Source organism: Cherax quadricarinatus, chromosome 10, assembly GCF_038502225.1.
Source record: "Cherax quadricarinatus isolate ZL_2023a chromosome 10, ASM3850222v1, whole genome shotgun sequence".
NCBI classification, from domain to species: Eukaryota; Metazoa; Arthropoda; class Malacostraca; order Decapoda; family Parastacidae; genus Cherax; species Cherax quadricarinatus.
The window spans coordinates 10,243,815-10,260,776 of record NC_091301.1 but is presented as its reverse complement, the minus strand read 5'-3'; the positions used below and the strand labels follow the sequence as shown (position 1 = coordinate 10,260,776).

The 16,962-nt window shown below is 41.7% G+C and overlaps 1 protein-coding gene across 1 annotated transcript in view; it reads left to right on the top strand.

Annotated features, from left to right (window-relative positions):
- LOC128687760 (allatostatin-A receptor-like) overlaps positions 1 to 16,962 on the top strand; it is a 182,973-nt gene that overhangs the window by 59,536 nt on the left and 106,475 nt on the right. The window contains exons 2-3 of the mRNA XM_070083615.1: positions 5,984 to 6,169; positions 11,359 to 11,482. Coding sequence (XP_069939716.1) covers positions 5,984 to 6,169; positions 11,359 to 11,482 — 310 coding nt within the window. The remainder of the gene's footprint in view (positions 1 to 5,983; positions 6,170 to 11,358; positions 11,483 to 16,962) is intronic.

The window sequence follows — 16,962 nt, the reverse complement described above, 5'->3', positions numbered from 1 at the left end:
TTGGTAGTAATATCTGAAGGTTATTTGAAATCCTTTTATGTACATACGGCTATGGACATAAGTCTGTGTGCACAGACGTGAGGCGGAAGGAATGAAGGCGAAGTGGATGGGGAAGCCGGAAGCCGCCATGGACTTTCAACACTGAAAAACATCAGTGTCGAAAACTAAGCATTTTTGACTTCAAAAACTAAATCATTTTTTTTTGTCACGGCAGATTCTTGGTTGTTTTTTGAGTTGCGCTATTTTAAGCTCCGTATAATATTTATGTATTTAAATCTGAGCCAGTTTGATTTCGTCCCCATTAGAAAAGTGCCGCACCCATAGGCCTATGTTTACGTAGTGTTTAGGTGTGACATGTATACGTGTGGCAAATGTGCAACATTCTTATACATGCATGTAGAAAACAATACCAGTGAGTAAACAGCTGAAGAGAAATATCTGAGCGTTTTCGTATGTTTACACGCTCATCGTCAGAGATACTTCCTGATGTTGTAATGACAGATCTCGCCCACGTATGTAGGATAGAAAAGGCAATCTACAGAGAAACACTTATTTACTTAATTTTTTTTTTTAAGTCTAGGGAGAACTTTATCAAGCGTTATCAAGCTCTACCTAGAAAGAAAAAAGTTTGTAAATATTTACTCTGTACATAGTACCATGATGTCAAACGTGGTCCTAAGATGATGAATGTGAAAAGGACGAAAAGGCACAATACTATGACTTGAACAATATAAAACAGCCCTCATATAGGAGAAAGAAACTTATAACGACGTTTCGGACCAAGTTTTACCAGCCTGTCCGAAACGTCGTTATTTGTAAATAAGTGTGATAGTACAAGAAAGATATTAGGTAGAAGAAGAATCCCAGGATGCGGCTCCTCAGTAGTGATCTAACATTCAGGTACTTAGTGACTACTGTGTGAACACGTCAACAGGTTAAGGCCCCATCCATGTCCAACGTCTTGAATATGCTTCCAGCTCGACCCTCTGTCGCGGAAAGTGCAGTCACTGAGGTATAAATAGCGTTGTGAGTCCCCTCTTGTATGGGGGCACTGCATGAGGTCCTCAGATTTATGAGAATATTAAGTGCAAGAGAAGGGAGTCTTGGTCGTTCAACAAGACATTTGAGTGTACATTCAGGACTGGTCTTTCTATCTCTCTCTCTGTCTCTGTCTGTCTGTCTGTCTGTCTCTCTCTCTCTCTCTCTCTCTGTCTCTCTCTGTCTGTCTCTCTCTGTCTCTCTCTCTCTCTCTCTCTCTCTCTCTCTCTCTCTCTCTCTCTCTCTCTCTCTCTCTCTCTCTCTCTCTCTCTCTCATCGCTGGAGTCATCACGCTCGGGTAAGTCGCAGTCTGTGTGTGATGCTCTCTGCTGCAGCGCGTTCGGTTCCAGCCATTCTGCCTCTGGAAGATAACAAGAGAAGACGGTGTTTAGAACCCTATATGAGAGAGAGAGAGAGAGAGAGAGAGAGAGAGAGAGAGAGAGAGAGAGAGAGAGAGAACGTCAAAAAATAATGAGGTATTAAACCTTGAATCTTCCCTGAAGATTCAATTTTATACGTTCAGGATAAATGTAATTAAAAACAAAATACAATAACTCAGAAAAATAATCAGATATTGTAAAGATGGAGAATACAATACAAAACTTTCATTACAATACATCAACAAACCTCGACCATGAAAGTCAGTAGTGGATGAAACAATGAAAAACGAAGGACCTAAAGTTGAATTCGATAGAATGGGAAACAATAAAATAAGAGATAGAGGTGAACACGAAGCCTCGACCCCCGACCCAAGATGCTGGACAGCTGCTGGACTGGCGGTAGAAATACAGTAGTCAACTAGGATGGTGATTACTCTCCGTTGATGATCATGCAGGCGAGTGCCAGTGGTGGAACTACAGGTAAGGTAGCGTAGAAGGTTGAAACAGTGGAGACAGGGAGGAAATCAGTCACAATACCCTGGCTGGAACAATTCACCAAAAAGTCCAGAACACTCACACTCCAAAGCCAATAGTCTAGGATGGACAAAAACCTCGTCGTAAGTGTGTGTTTTTTGGTGAAGGATGAATGAGCATTTGAAACTTAGGTGTCAGATTCACACGGCATAGCTGACGATCACCAACCAACCTGAGTAGTGAGCGAGGCACGTTGGTGAGAGGTGATGAAAGATACGCTGAAGGCTACTTGACGAGGATTAAGACCGCTCGCTAGTAGGCAGGCGAGACCTCACTAAGACGTGCAGACACTCTAAGACCGCTGAAGACCCGGAGTACACGTCTAGTATAGTAGGCAGGCGAGACCTCACTAAGAAGTGCAGACACTCTAAGACCGCTGAAGACCCGGAGTACACGTCTAGTATAGTAGGCAGGCGAGACCTCACTAAGACGTGCAGACGCCCTCCATGCCTCCATCAGCGATAAGATGACGCACAATGGTGAAGGGAAGACCGGCTCACACACTGAGATACAAGTAACAGGTGACACGTAAAAAGTATTCATAAATACACTTGCGGCCAGGTAGCCCCTTCTGTACCTCGCCTCTAAGATATAGGTGATACAACCTGTATCTTACAGGCTGAGGGGAACAATTTAAGAGTAGTTACCATAAAAAGAAAGGATAATCTCACGACCTCCATGGTAGGAGCGGCCCTCAGGCGGCGCTGTAGTAACATACCTCACGCAAACGACGTCACACACACACACACACACACACACACACACACACACACACACACACACACACACACACACACACACACACACACACACACACACACATACACATCACACACACACACACACACACACACACACACACACACACACACACACACACACACACACACACACACACACACACACACACACACACACACACACACACACACACACACACACACACACACACACACACACATGCTGAGAAAAAGACATATATAAACGAACATTTTTTTTCCTAATACAAAACTCAGTGAAAACCCAGGCTAGTAAAGACCTGTGCAGTCCTGCTTCTCTATCCTCCCATCACTCCATCCTCACTTTGTCCCATTCTTGCATTCCCTCATAATTCCATCCCACCATCCACCCACTTCCCATCCACCCAGCCACCTCCACAAAAAATGAAAACAGGTGAATCCAGATTTACCCCTCAATGGTCGGTCATGGTCGACGTATGACGACTCAAAATTGGCAGAATAAAAATAAAAGACTTTTTTTTGAGACCAGCAACTGCGAGTAAGCCTCACGAGTCGATAAATTTATTTTATATATTTCCAGGATGTATGACCGAGTTGTCAGTTCCAGGTGTATGACTGCATTGTCTCACCCAGGTGTATGACTGCATTGTCTCACCCAGGTGTATGACTGCATTATCTCACCCAGGTGTATGACTGCATTATCTCACCCAGGTGTATGACTGCATTATCTCACCTAGGTGTATGACTGCATTATCTCACCCAGGTGTATGACTGCATTATCTCACCTAGGTGTATGACTGCATTATCTCACCCAGGTGTATGACTGCATTATCTCACCTAGGTGTATGACTGCATTATCTCACCCAGGTGTATGACTGCATTATCTCACCCAGGTGTATGACTGCATTATCTCACCTAGGTGTATGACTGCATTATCTCACCCAGGTGTATGACTGCAGTATCTCACCCAGGTGTATGACTGCATTATCTCACCCAGGTGTATGACTGCAGTATCTCACCCAGGTGTATGACTGCATTGTCTCACCCAGGTGTATGACTGCATTATCTCACCTAGGTGTATGACTGCATTATCTCACCCAGGTGTATGACTGCATTATCTCACCTAGGTGTATGACTGCATTATCTCACCTAGGTGTATGACTGCATTATCTCACCTAGGTGTAAGTCTTGGTATTCACTTCCAGGTATATGATCCGGACCACTATTGTCACTGTCACTTAAGACTTATATCGTCCATGTCACTGTATTTATCAGCTATCTCTCCGTCATATAATTATCTCATTTTTCAATGTAGTATTATATTTGCGATTTAATTTTCATAATTCGACACAGTGAAATATTAATCTAGTGTGTCAGTCTTCCAATACTGAAAATGTCAAAGGATTTATTGTTTCTATTTTGCAATGTTTACACTGATGAAAGCATTATATAAATACATAAATAAATTAATAAATAAATAATAACAAGCGTCAAGATAGTGCAAGAATACAATGTGTTGTCCACTCCCTCCTTTCTTTCTCTGTATAACTTTCTCTTAGTCTCTCTCTCTCTCTCTCTCTCTCTCTCTCTCTCTCTCTCTCTCTCTCTCTCTATTTATCTATCTATCTATCTATCTATCTACCTATCTATCTATCTATCTCCCTCACATACATACCACAGTACAAGGAAATAAGTCCTGTATCCCAAATAAGAGCACTGGATAATATATCGTAATATATAATATAGACCTACACACATCAAAACGAGAGATGCCAAGCCCATGATGATCCTTTTCAAATCACTTGTTCTCTCTAGGCTGGAATACTGCTGTACATTAACATCTCCATACAAAGCAGGTGAAATCGCAGATCTAGAGAGTGTACAGAGATCCTTTACTGCACGTATAAGTTCTGTCAAGCACCTTAACTACTGGGAACGCTTGGAAGCACTTGACTTGTACTCGTTGGAACGCAGGAGGGAGAGATATATCATAATCTACACTTGGAAAATCTTGGAAGGAATGGTCCCAAATCTGCACACAGAAATCACTCCCTACGAAAGTAAAAGACTGGGCAGGCGATGCAAAATGCCGCCAATAAAAAGTAGGGGCGCCATTGGTACACTAAGAGAAAACACCATAAGTGTCCGGGGCCCAAAACTGTTCAACAGCCTCCCATCAAGCATTAGGGGAATTGCCAATAAACCCCTGGCTGCCTTCAAGAGAGAGCTGGACAGATACCTAAAGTCAGTGCCGGATCAGCCGGGCTGTGGCTCGTACGTCGGACTGCGTGCGGCCAGCAGTAACAGCCTAGTTGATCAGGCCCTGATCCATCGGGAGGCCTGGTCATGGACCGGGCCGCGGGGGCGTTGATCCCCGGAATAACCTCCAGGTAACCTCCAGGTAACACACACACACACACATAACTCTCCCCCTCCGTCCCATACTCATAGCCGGGCTCAAGAGGATGAGTGGCTACCATTTTCCTTTGGTCATAATACAGTACACTACATGCATGACCGCTGCAGGGAGTGCCTTAAAAATACAAAACAGATTGGTTAATTCCGCAGCAAAATTACTAGAGTTGGCAGAACCATATACATACATATATATATATATATATATATATATATATATATATATATATATATATATATATATATATATATATATATATATATATTTAAGGCACTCCCTGCAGTGGTCATGCATGTAGTGTACTGTATTATGACCAAAGGGAAATGGTAGCCACTCATCCTCTTGAGCCCGGCTATGAGTATGGGACGGAAGGGGAGAGTTATGTGTGTGTGTGTGTGTGTGTGTAGGTCTATATTATATATTACGATATATTATCCAGTGCTCTTATTTGGGATACAGGACTTATTTCCTTGTACTGTGGTATGTATGTGAGGGAGATAGATAGATAGATAGGTAGATAGATAGATAGATAGATAGATAGATAGAGAGAGAGAGAGAGAGAGAGAGAGAGAGAGAGAGAGAGAGAGAGAGAGAGAGAGAGAGAGAGAGAGAGAGAGAGAGAGAGAGACTAAGAGAAAGTTATACAGAGAAAGAAAGGAGGGAGTGGACAACACATTGTATTCTTGCACTATCTTGACGCTTGTTACCACCTTGACGTACGTACCACCACCTTGACGTACTTCTCACCATCTTGACGTACGTGTCACCACCTTGACGTACGTGTCACCACCTTGACGTACTTGTCACCACCTTAACGTACTTCTCACCACCTTGACGTACTTCTCACCACTTTGACGTACGTGTCTCTCCCCCAGTTGGTTCCTGGTGTCACTAGCGGTGGCTGACCTACTGCTGCTGTTGTTGTGTGTACCACTAGAGACTCTGCAATACTTCCTATGGACGCCCCACCTCTCCCTACCAGTGTGCAAACTCTCATCTTACTGTGAGCTGCTGTCTGCCGTAGCTTCAGTACTCAACCTCACAGCAGTCAGCCTTGAGAGGTAAGTTGTTATCCTCACAGTAATCACCTCAGAGAGGTCAGGACTATTTTACTCTTCCCCAAAAAGAAATTTTTTTTGATTGGATCTTCTTGTCTTTGTTGAGTGAGTGATGGTAACTGGTGTGTGTTTTGTAGTGTTATGGCTGGGTTGATTTTTTTTTTGCAATTTTTTGTTGTTGTGCTTTTGAGATGTGTATACGTTTGTGAAGGTATTTATTGCCCTATAGTACACACACACACACGCACACGCACACACACACACACACACACACACACACACACACACACACACACACACACACACAAAAGGGATGGATCGAAACATCTTTTAGTTTATGATCCAAGACAGACCTAAACATCCTCCAGTTTTGGGTTCAGGCAGGACCAAAACATCCACTAGTTTTTGGTCGAGGAAGGACCAAAACATCTTCCAGTTCAGGGTCCAGGAACAACCGAAATACCAATATTTGAGTAATTTGTGAAGTGCAGCAGCCAAGCTCTTCTATCCTTCATTTTTCCTCCTTGAGTATATAAACCTTAAACCAGTTTTTAACTGAGAGAGAAGAAACATTTCGTAATATATATAAAAAATGAGTATTTACTAAAACCGGAGACGAGATGTTACGATATAACAAATTTAATATCTTTTTTCTTAACACTGAAAAATAATTATAATTTTCAACAAGACAGGTTGAGCCAATATTATATAAATCATTATATATATATATATATATATATATATATATATATATATATATATATATATATATATATATATATATATATATATATATATATATATATATACGTATATACCAAACTAGGAGCACATTCATCGTGTGACTGAAGGAGCGACCTCGCTAGCCTTACTCTGTCGAACTCTCGTTTTGTTGAGCAATTTCTGAAATTGCTTCCCATCTTTTGCGTCTTGCGTTGCCATTCATTCTGCCTGGAACCCGTAAGCCTGCACGGCGAGGAGGAGAGTGAAGGAGTGGGTGAGCGAGTTAGTATGGGAGGGAGGGAGTAGAGGTGTGAACGAGTGAATGAGTGAGTTCGTATATTAGCGAGTGGTGGTGTCTGCTGTGAACATCACCAGCACGACTCAAGTATGCCACCTCTTTTTCTTTTCTCCTCTTGTATTTCTCGTCGTCAAACTGCGACATTAGAGCTTGTATTTTCATTTTAAAAAGATTCTTCGGTGCTCTCACAGCTGCTTTCCTGTCATCTACGATTCTGTTTAGATACAGAAAAGTTACATACAGCATTTCTCTGCATCTCTAACAAGGCTACATAAACAAAAGAATAAACGGCATGTAGAAAGCCCAACGCTGAACCACGATCAGGTTCAAGTCCCCGCCCATCCTTCCTCAAAATAAATACTTTTAGCAAGAGACAACATTTAACATATAACCTGGTGAAATTAACATTCTGGGTTTATCCATATATATTTTCGCCTTATGCTGACCGTTGATGCCAACGCCTTTGGTGTGAGGGGTTTAATTAGGCCATCCTCAGTTTCCGTCCTCTCTCTGGTCTCAAGTTGAGTCCTCGTCAAACGATGCCCCCATATCCCCCCCGTCCTGCAGCTACTCCTCAACTTCCTCTCTCAATACAAACGATCAAATCATCCTCCAAATGGTGCCTCGTCTTCCTAGATAAACGTTTGATGGCTTGATTCAGTGAGTTACTCCCCACGTCAGTGCTCTCTCTCATACTGAAAGCATTAACCAATATATATATATATATATATATATATATATATATATATATATATATATATATATATATATATATATATATATATAATATATTTATATATTTATATACATATATATGCAAAACAACCACTCTGAAAGAATAGAGAAATTCCAAGCGCTTTCGTGACTACTCACATTATCAAGGAACTATGAAAGTAAAGCATCCAAGGAAGCTATATAAGGGGTCTGGTCGGCACCTCACTATCAGATCCCACAACGGTTTAAACACGTGACGCGCGGCGAGCCAACTTGGAAAGGTCCTTGGCACAACTCACCCCACAAACTATTCTACCCAAGAAATAAGAAATTTTAAAGATTATTTGTCTAGTGTATTATTAAATTCTTCCCAAATTCTATTAATTATAAATGGATCTAATTTATATAAACCAAAGGAAATATTCATATTATTGTCAAAACTGCTTTTTATGAAACAAGATTCAATTATATTCCTGTCGACCATGGACTTGCTTGATACTACTTTCTCAACTTTTTGAAAATCAATTGGATGGTTAAAATCTCTTACATGAATAAATAGAGCATTGGAATCTTGTCCAGTTCTAATGCTATATTTATGTTGTTTTAATCTTAGTTCGAGATTTTTACCAGTTTGACCGTAATAAACTTTATCGCAAATTTTCAGAGTGGTTGTTTTGCATATTCTGAAATCACCTGTTTACTGTGATCTTATTGCATATATATATATATATATATATATATATATATATATATATATATATATATATATATATATATATATATATATATATATATATATATATATATATATATATATATATATATATATATATATATATATATATATATATATATATATATATATATATATATACCAGGGAGGAAGGAGGGGCAGCTGCCAGCTTCAGGGAGTCCCAAAAGTCTAGAAAATATGGAGAACTTGCCCATCATTATATGTTTGTTCCCATAGGCTCAGAAACCCTTGGCTCATGGGGAAAGAATGCATCTAAATTCCTTAAGGAGCTGGGGAAAAGACTCATCAGGGTGACTAGGGATCCCAGGGCAGCTAGTTTTCTGTTCCAGCGGCTCAGTGCGGCTGTTCAAAGGGGTAATGCCTGCTGTATTTTGGGCACACGCCCCAGCTCTGAGGAGCTGGATGAGGTTTTCGCCTTATAATCGGTGATACACATGTAACACCATGTACCTTATATGCCACCTTTATATCAAAAATGTATCTCTTAAATCTTCTGTACCATATTATGTAATAAAATATTCCTATTGGTAAAAAAAAATATATTAAAAGATGGGGTGGTAGGGGAAGTGGAATATTCAAACGGCTTCAGGAAGAAATCCAAATATTCTTCCTTGAAGCCTTTTTATCCACTTCTCCGAGGCTGTGGGTCCCACAATTTACACCAGAGGTGGACCCCATCCTATATAAAAAAATATATATATATATATACATATATATCCTAAGATGTGCACCTTCATATGATAACCCTATACTGCACGAATATAACAGTATCCTGAGGCAGATTTTTACGAAAGTACTTAACCTTACTCTTGAAGACGGGCAGTGGAACCAAGCAACACTTCCAGTCAGACTAGGAGGCATTGATGTCCGTAAGTCATCACAGATTGCGCTTCCTGCTTTTTTGTCCTCATGTATTGCATCCATAGGGTTTGTAGCAGCGATTCTCCCTGAACATCTTAGGGACAAGATTGGAGTCCAGGACCAAGAGTTCATTGACGGAGCCATGATCTGGGATAATCTAAAGGGCTCTGAAACCAGACCTGCTCCCCACAACAACTACAAACAATCGCACTGGGATGGTCCAATAGTGGAAAATATAGCCTCAACAGTGCTTCAGAGTGTGTCAGGGAAGGATAGAGCCCGCCTCCTGGCAGTGAGAGCCCCTCATGTAGGGGATTTTCTGTTGGCTGTTCCCAACTCCAGCCTTGGCACACGCCTCGACCCACAGACCACCCGCATCGGTGTTGCCCTTCGACTTGCCGCCCCTGTTCTCGCCGAAAACAGGTATATTTGTGGCAGTGAAACAGCGGACCGATTCGGGTACCATGATCTTGTGTGCCGTAAATCCGAGGGAAAGATTGCAAGACATGAGGAGGTTAATAACATTATCAAGAGGAGCCTCACAACAGCCGGATGCCCAGCAGTAAGGGAGCCACCCCAGCTATGCAGATCTGATGGCAGCCAGAAGCGTCCAGATGGTATCAACATTCAAGCCTGGACAGATGGGAAGCAGGTGGTGTGGGACTATACATATGCATCTACCTTGGCTGATACCTATCTCCAATACACCAGGGAGGAAGGAGGGGCAGCTGCCAGCTTCAGGGAGTCCCGAAAGTCTAGAAAATATGGAGAACTTGCCTATCATTATATGTTTGTTCCCATAGGCTCAGAGACCCTTGGCTCATGGGGAAAGAATGCATCTAAATTCCTTAAGGAGCTGGGAAAAAGACTCATCAGGGTAACTAGGGATCCTAGGGCAGCTAGTTTTCTGTTCCAGCGGCTCAGTGCGGCTGTTCAAAGGGGTAATGCTTGCTGTATTTTGGGCACACGCCCCAGCTCTGAGGAGCTGGATGAGATTTTCGCCTTATAATCGGTGATACACACGTAACAACATGTACCTTATATGCCACCTTTATATCAAAAATGTATCTCTTAAATCTTTTGTACCATATTATGTAATAAAATATTCTTATTGGTAAAAAAAATATGAAAAGATGGGGTTGTAGGGGAAGTGGAATATTCAAACGGCTTCAGGAAGAAATCCAAATATTCTTCCTTGAAGCCTTTTTATCCACTTCTCCGAGGCTGTGGGTCCCACAATTTACACCAGAGGTGGACCCCATCATATATATATATATATATATATATATATATATATATATATATATATATATATATATATATATATATATATATATGTACTCACCTAGTTGTGGTTGCAGGGGTCGATTCACAGCTCCTGGCCCAGCCTCTTCAACTGTGTGTGTGTGTGTGTGTGTGTGTGTGGATTAGGAAATATGTGTAGTTTTTCTGTCTTTGGTAGACTGTGGGGATTATAGATTGTTTAATAATAATAATGATAATGACGATAATAATATTGATGTTGTTGGTTGTTATAACAACTATTCTTAGTTATTACTCATTATTACTATCCATATCCCACCTACTACGTATGGATCCTAACTACCACACCACATTAAATAAAAGAGTGCACCATTAGTGCTCCATTAACGAGGTTCATTAACCCCCCCTGGGGACGGTATATCGAGGCTCCACTACCGTAGTGCTCAACGTGGGTTCATTTTTTTGCAAGGTTATCAGCCCTGGCGCCTTCGTAGCACGAGTACCGTACGCCTGTCCTACTGGAGGGCTCTTGATCCTAGAAAGTGGAGCCTTACGGGTGCTGTTTCTCTCCTCCTGCAGGTACATCGTGATTGTGTACCCTATGAGGTCCCGCACCTTCTGTACTCTCAGTAACTGCCGCCGGGCTATCATCGGTGTGTGGTGCGTCTCTCTGGTGCTATCAGTCCCCGCTGGCGTCACTCAGGTGAGTAACAACACGGGTGAGTAACAACACGGGTGAGTGACAACACGGGTGAGTTACCTTCCTGGTGAGTAAGGACTCCACTGATCTTTCTTGTACTAACAAACATTAACAAAAATAACTTACATGCAACCATAGTTCTCGGCTGAATACAAACAAAAGGGGAATACAATGCTGAGAATTGTATAAGATGTAGAGAATTGTATTCAGTGCTGAGAATTGTATACAATGCTGAGAATTATATTCAATGTAGAGAATTGTATAAAATGTATAGAGCTGTACACAATGTAGAAAATTGTTTTCAATTCTGAGAATTGTACACAATATAGAAAATTGTATTCTTCCTGACTCCCTAGTGACCAGGTGTTGAGTGAGGCTGACACCTAGGTCTTCCTGACGCCCTAGTGACCTGGTGTTGAGTGAGGCTGACACCTAGGTCTTCCTGACTCCCTAGTGACCAGGTGTTGAGTGAGGCTGACACCTAGGTCTTCCTGACGCCCTAGTGACCTGGTGTTGAGTGTGGCTAACACCTGGGTCTTCCTGACTCCCTAGTGACCAGGCATTGAGTGTGGCTGACACCTAGGTCTTCCTGACTCCCCAGTGACTTGGTGTTGAGTATGGCTGACACCTAGGTCTTCCTGACTCCCAAGTGACCTGGTGATGAGTGTGGCTGACACCTAGGTCTTTCTGACTCCCTAGTGACCTAATGTTGAGTATGACTGACACCTAGTTCTTGCCCCCTTCTCGGAGATGAGTTTTTCTTCCTATAAGTTGTACAGTAAACTCCGGTACCGACACTTACACTATAAACTGCAACACATATCACGCAACACACCAGAAATCTGGAAAACACATCAAAGCCTCCAGGAAACACATAAATATTAAACTCTGGGCGGTAAAATCTTTTTTTTTATTCCAAATGGAAATTGTTCTCTCTCGTTTTATTTTTTCCAATAAGACCGAGTCGTATTATCCAAGACATGTTTCCCAAGACATGACTGGGGCTTCTCCAAGTTGCAGGTGGTCACCTGGATGAAAGATGGGAATTTGTTTTACAGAAGAACATAAGAACATGAGAATGTAGGAACACTGCAGAAGGCCTACTGGCCCATACGAGGCAGGTCCTTATCAAAACGACATCTACCTAAAGCTACTCAAGAAATAACTCCCGTACCCCATGACACCAATCAAACCCAGCCCCTCCCACTCATAAGAACATAAGAACATAAGAAGAGATGGGATAGGAGGAGCAGGAACAGGAGGAACAGTAGCAGAATCAGAAGGATAAGGAGCATGAGGTTTAGGAGAAGGGGGGGGGAGGTAAGGATGAGGAAGAGGGGGAGATAAGGATGAGGAAGAGGGGGAGAATAGGATGAGGAGGAGGAGGGAAGAATAGGATGAGAAGGAGGATGGGTGGATAGGATGAGGAGGAGGAGGAGGGGAAGATAGGAGGAGGAGGGGAAGATAGGATGAGGATGAGGAGGAGGACTAAGTAGTTTCAAGAAGTAAGCTGAGGTACAATTAGTGACTTGGAAGTTTTAGTGTTGTGTTGTGAGAGACCAGTGATCACAGGAACCAGAAACACTTAAACTTTAAGTGTCAAACTTTCCAATCCCTCCCTTGGGAACACTCCCTAACCGCAACCCCCATTCTCCCTACTCCACCTCCAACCTTTCCCCAAACCCTCCACTCTCTTTCACCTTCTAACTCCTATACCTTCAACCCAAATCCTCTCCTTCCCTGCAGTCCTTGCCTTCTATCCGTTCCTTTCACACCCAGAGTCGAACACCCGGACACCCATCTCACCTCTAGTAGGTAAATAATATTCACGAGGTACACAGCTCCTGGGAATGGAAAGTAGTTCCTGTCTCTTAGGTCACTTGTTTACCCCCAGCCTAAGAGAGACTTAAGGTCTTGAAGGTACATTCTCTATCCCCAGAACTATCTCACCACCAGCCCCCTCCTCTTGCTATATACATCACTCCCTAGAGCATCGAGGCACCAACCTCCCTTGTGTCCTTCTCCAACACAACTACAATGACAGATGCACAACTTACAGAGCCGTCAACTACAATGACAGATGCACAACTTACAGAGCCGTCAACTACAATGACAGATGCACAGCTTATAGAGCTGTCAACTATAATGACAAATACACAACTTACAGGGCCGTCAACTTCAATAACAGATGCACAGCTTACAGAGCTGTCAACTACAATGATAAATACACAACTTACAGGGCCGTCAACTACAATAACAGATGCACAGCTTACAGGGCCGTCAACTACAAGAAACCCCTGAACCCGTGCCTTATATCCCACACCAGACTACATAAAAGATGACTATAAACAGAGGAAAGACTTTCTGAATGCAATATACTGTGAAATACGAATGGAAGTAAAGAGAACAGGTGAGTTGATGGAATGTAATACCTTGCTAAAAATACCCAGAGTTGGAGGAGAAACTCGTATTTAAAAAGAGAAGAACAAATGAGAAGAGAGAAAGTTAATGGTTTATTAAGAGACTTAGAGAAGAAAAACGATAAACATGCAAAAATGCGAGAACTGAAGGCTGGCAATACACAGAGAAATGAACACAAAGGATAAAAGCATGTAGGTAAACTTAAGAAAGGAACGCCACTTTGAGAATGATTATAAATTGAAAGTAAAATAGGAATGGGGGGAAAAAGGCTTTAGTTACGTCAGGGGAAGGGAAGAAAATGTGGCATTTTGAACCAAGCACTAATTAAAATTTTAGGACTGAAAAGAGCTTATGAAGGATGACAAAGTACGGTGCGAGAACAATAACGACGCTGCTCGAGGGAATAATCGCTGTGGGATCAGGAATATCATCGCATCCATGAAGGCAAGAGTTATCCAGCAGAGCATAGATAACATCCACTCAGCAGACTTACGTTCATGATGCGACTGAACAAACTAGACGAATTCAGTGGACACACACACATACATACACACACACACACATACACATACATACTCACACAAGGTTAGTTCCGGAGCTAAGGGGAATGTCCTATGAAGAAAGGTTAAGGGAAATCGGCCTGACGACACTGGAGGACATAAGGGTCAGGGGAGACATGATAACGACATATAAAATACTGCGAGGAATAGACAAGGTGGACAAAGACAGGATGTTCCAGAGAAGGGACACAGAAACAAGAGGTCACAATTGAAAGTTGAAGACTCAGATGAGTCAAAGGGATGTTAGGAAGTATTTCTTCAGTCATAGAGTTGTCAGGCAGTGGAATAGCCTTGAAAGTGACGTAGTGGAGGCAGGAACTATACATAGTTTTAAGACGAGGTATGATAAAGCTCATGGAGGAGGGAGAGAGAGGACCCAGTAGCAACCAGTGAAGAGGCGGGGCCAGGAGCTAAGACTCGACCTCTGCAACCACAAATAGGTGAGTACACACACATACACATTCACACACACACACACACACACACACACACACACACACACACACACACACACACACACACACACACTCTCTAGACAGATTTTTTTCACTTCATATATCAACGGAGCTTCTCAAACAAAACATAGTTTCAGCTGCTTTCCCAAGCTGCAAAGCATTTTTCATCTATTGAAATCCTGATCACGTAGGAATTTTCGTTTTCTTTTAACACGCACATACCTTCTGCGAATTCTTTTCCTTTTCCCCTCGGATTTTCGACGCTATATGTGTGTGTGTGTGTGTGTGTGTGTGTGTGTGTGTGTGTGTGTGTGTGTGTGTGTGTGTGTGTGTGTGTGTGTGTGTGTGTGTGTGTGTGTGAGTTTGAGTACGCTTTTACGCGCTTGTGCAAGCACGCATTGTCGATACTGTGTCCTTATCTCATTTAAAAATTCCGGGACGTGTACATACGTGTCTTAACGCGTTCTCAACATGTCTGGACGTGTTCCACGCCTGTCCCGGCCATTTCTCAGGAAATCATCATGTTATAGAAAAAGTGGCTTTGAGAGCGCCTCGTTGTAAGCGACTTAGGGCTTAATAGTTTAGGTGGAAAATATAGCCTTCACTTCGTTGCAAATCCGGAGTAATTGAGGACGGAAGAGGCATGGTTTTAACATGAAAAGTGGAAGTAAAATGAAAATAGTAGTTTATGGAGGAGGAGGAGGAAGAAGAGGAAGAGAAGGAGAATGAAGAGAAAGATTAAAAGGAGTAGGTACAGAAGAAGGGAGAGGAGAAGGACTATGAGAAAAAAGAGGAAGCGAAGGATGGGTAAGAGGAGCAGGAAGAGAAGGAGATAGTGGGAGAGGGTGAAGCAAGCTAAAAGAGAAGAAAAGAAAAGAGAGAGAGAGAGAGAGAGAGAGAGAGAGAGAGATAGAGAACTAGATTCCCTCACGCCCCACTAACTCTCTCTCCCTCCCGACGACTGTATCACTGATACACTTAGCATAATATGCGTATTTGCGTGCAGTCTGCGTTAGACATGATGACTCCAGCGCCAACGTTCATGAGGTTCTGGGTTGCTTGCGTACTGTGAGTGTGTGCGCGAGAGATACATATATAAATAGAGAGAGAGAGAGGGAGAGTGAGACCCTGTATTTACGTGCATTAAAGAGGAGTACAACAGACCATCAGACTCACGAGAGACAGAGGATAAAAACCTACCAGATTCTGAATATATATCTATAAACCCCAGTATATACACCTAGCATCGCCTGTATATATACACCTTTCAAGCCTTGTACAACGAGTGTTAGGTCGGAGTAGTGCAAGGATGACATCTACATTTAGTCTGCATTTCCATACGGTCCAGTGTGTGGTATTTCAGGACACAGCATCAACCAGGGTGTATGCTGTGTCCTGAAATACCAGACAACAGGATGTGCACCACTCAGCTCCTGTATATACTACTGTTAGCCACGAGCGCAACACAGGTTCATACACACGTACTACACTCGGTCCATACACCCTGCAGCTCCTTAACACCCGCACCCAGTCTAATTAAGCCAAAGTCAGGATTAATTAAGATGGAGGAAGCTGCGGCAGATGAAAGGTCTCACACCTTTTTGTCCAGCATAATTAGCGTAATGATTTCCTTGGTATTGTGGTATCTGTTTATTGATTTAAAATTAATTATTCTGTGTTATAATATATATATATATATATATATATATATATATATATATATATATATATATATATATATATATATATATATATATATATATATATATATATGCAAAACAACCACTCTGAAAGAATAGAGAAATTCCAAGCGCTTTCGTGACTACTCACATTATCAAGGAACTATCATAGTTAAATCACCTGTTTATATATATATATATATATATATATATATATATATATATATATATATATATATATATATATATATATATATATATATATATATATATATATATATATTGTTCACACTTTTTAGTACCTGATTCCATTATTTTGGTTTCATATTTTTTATTGGCTATATAGCAGAGTTTCTTACATTATCCAC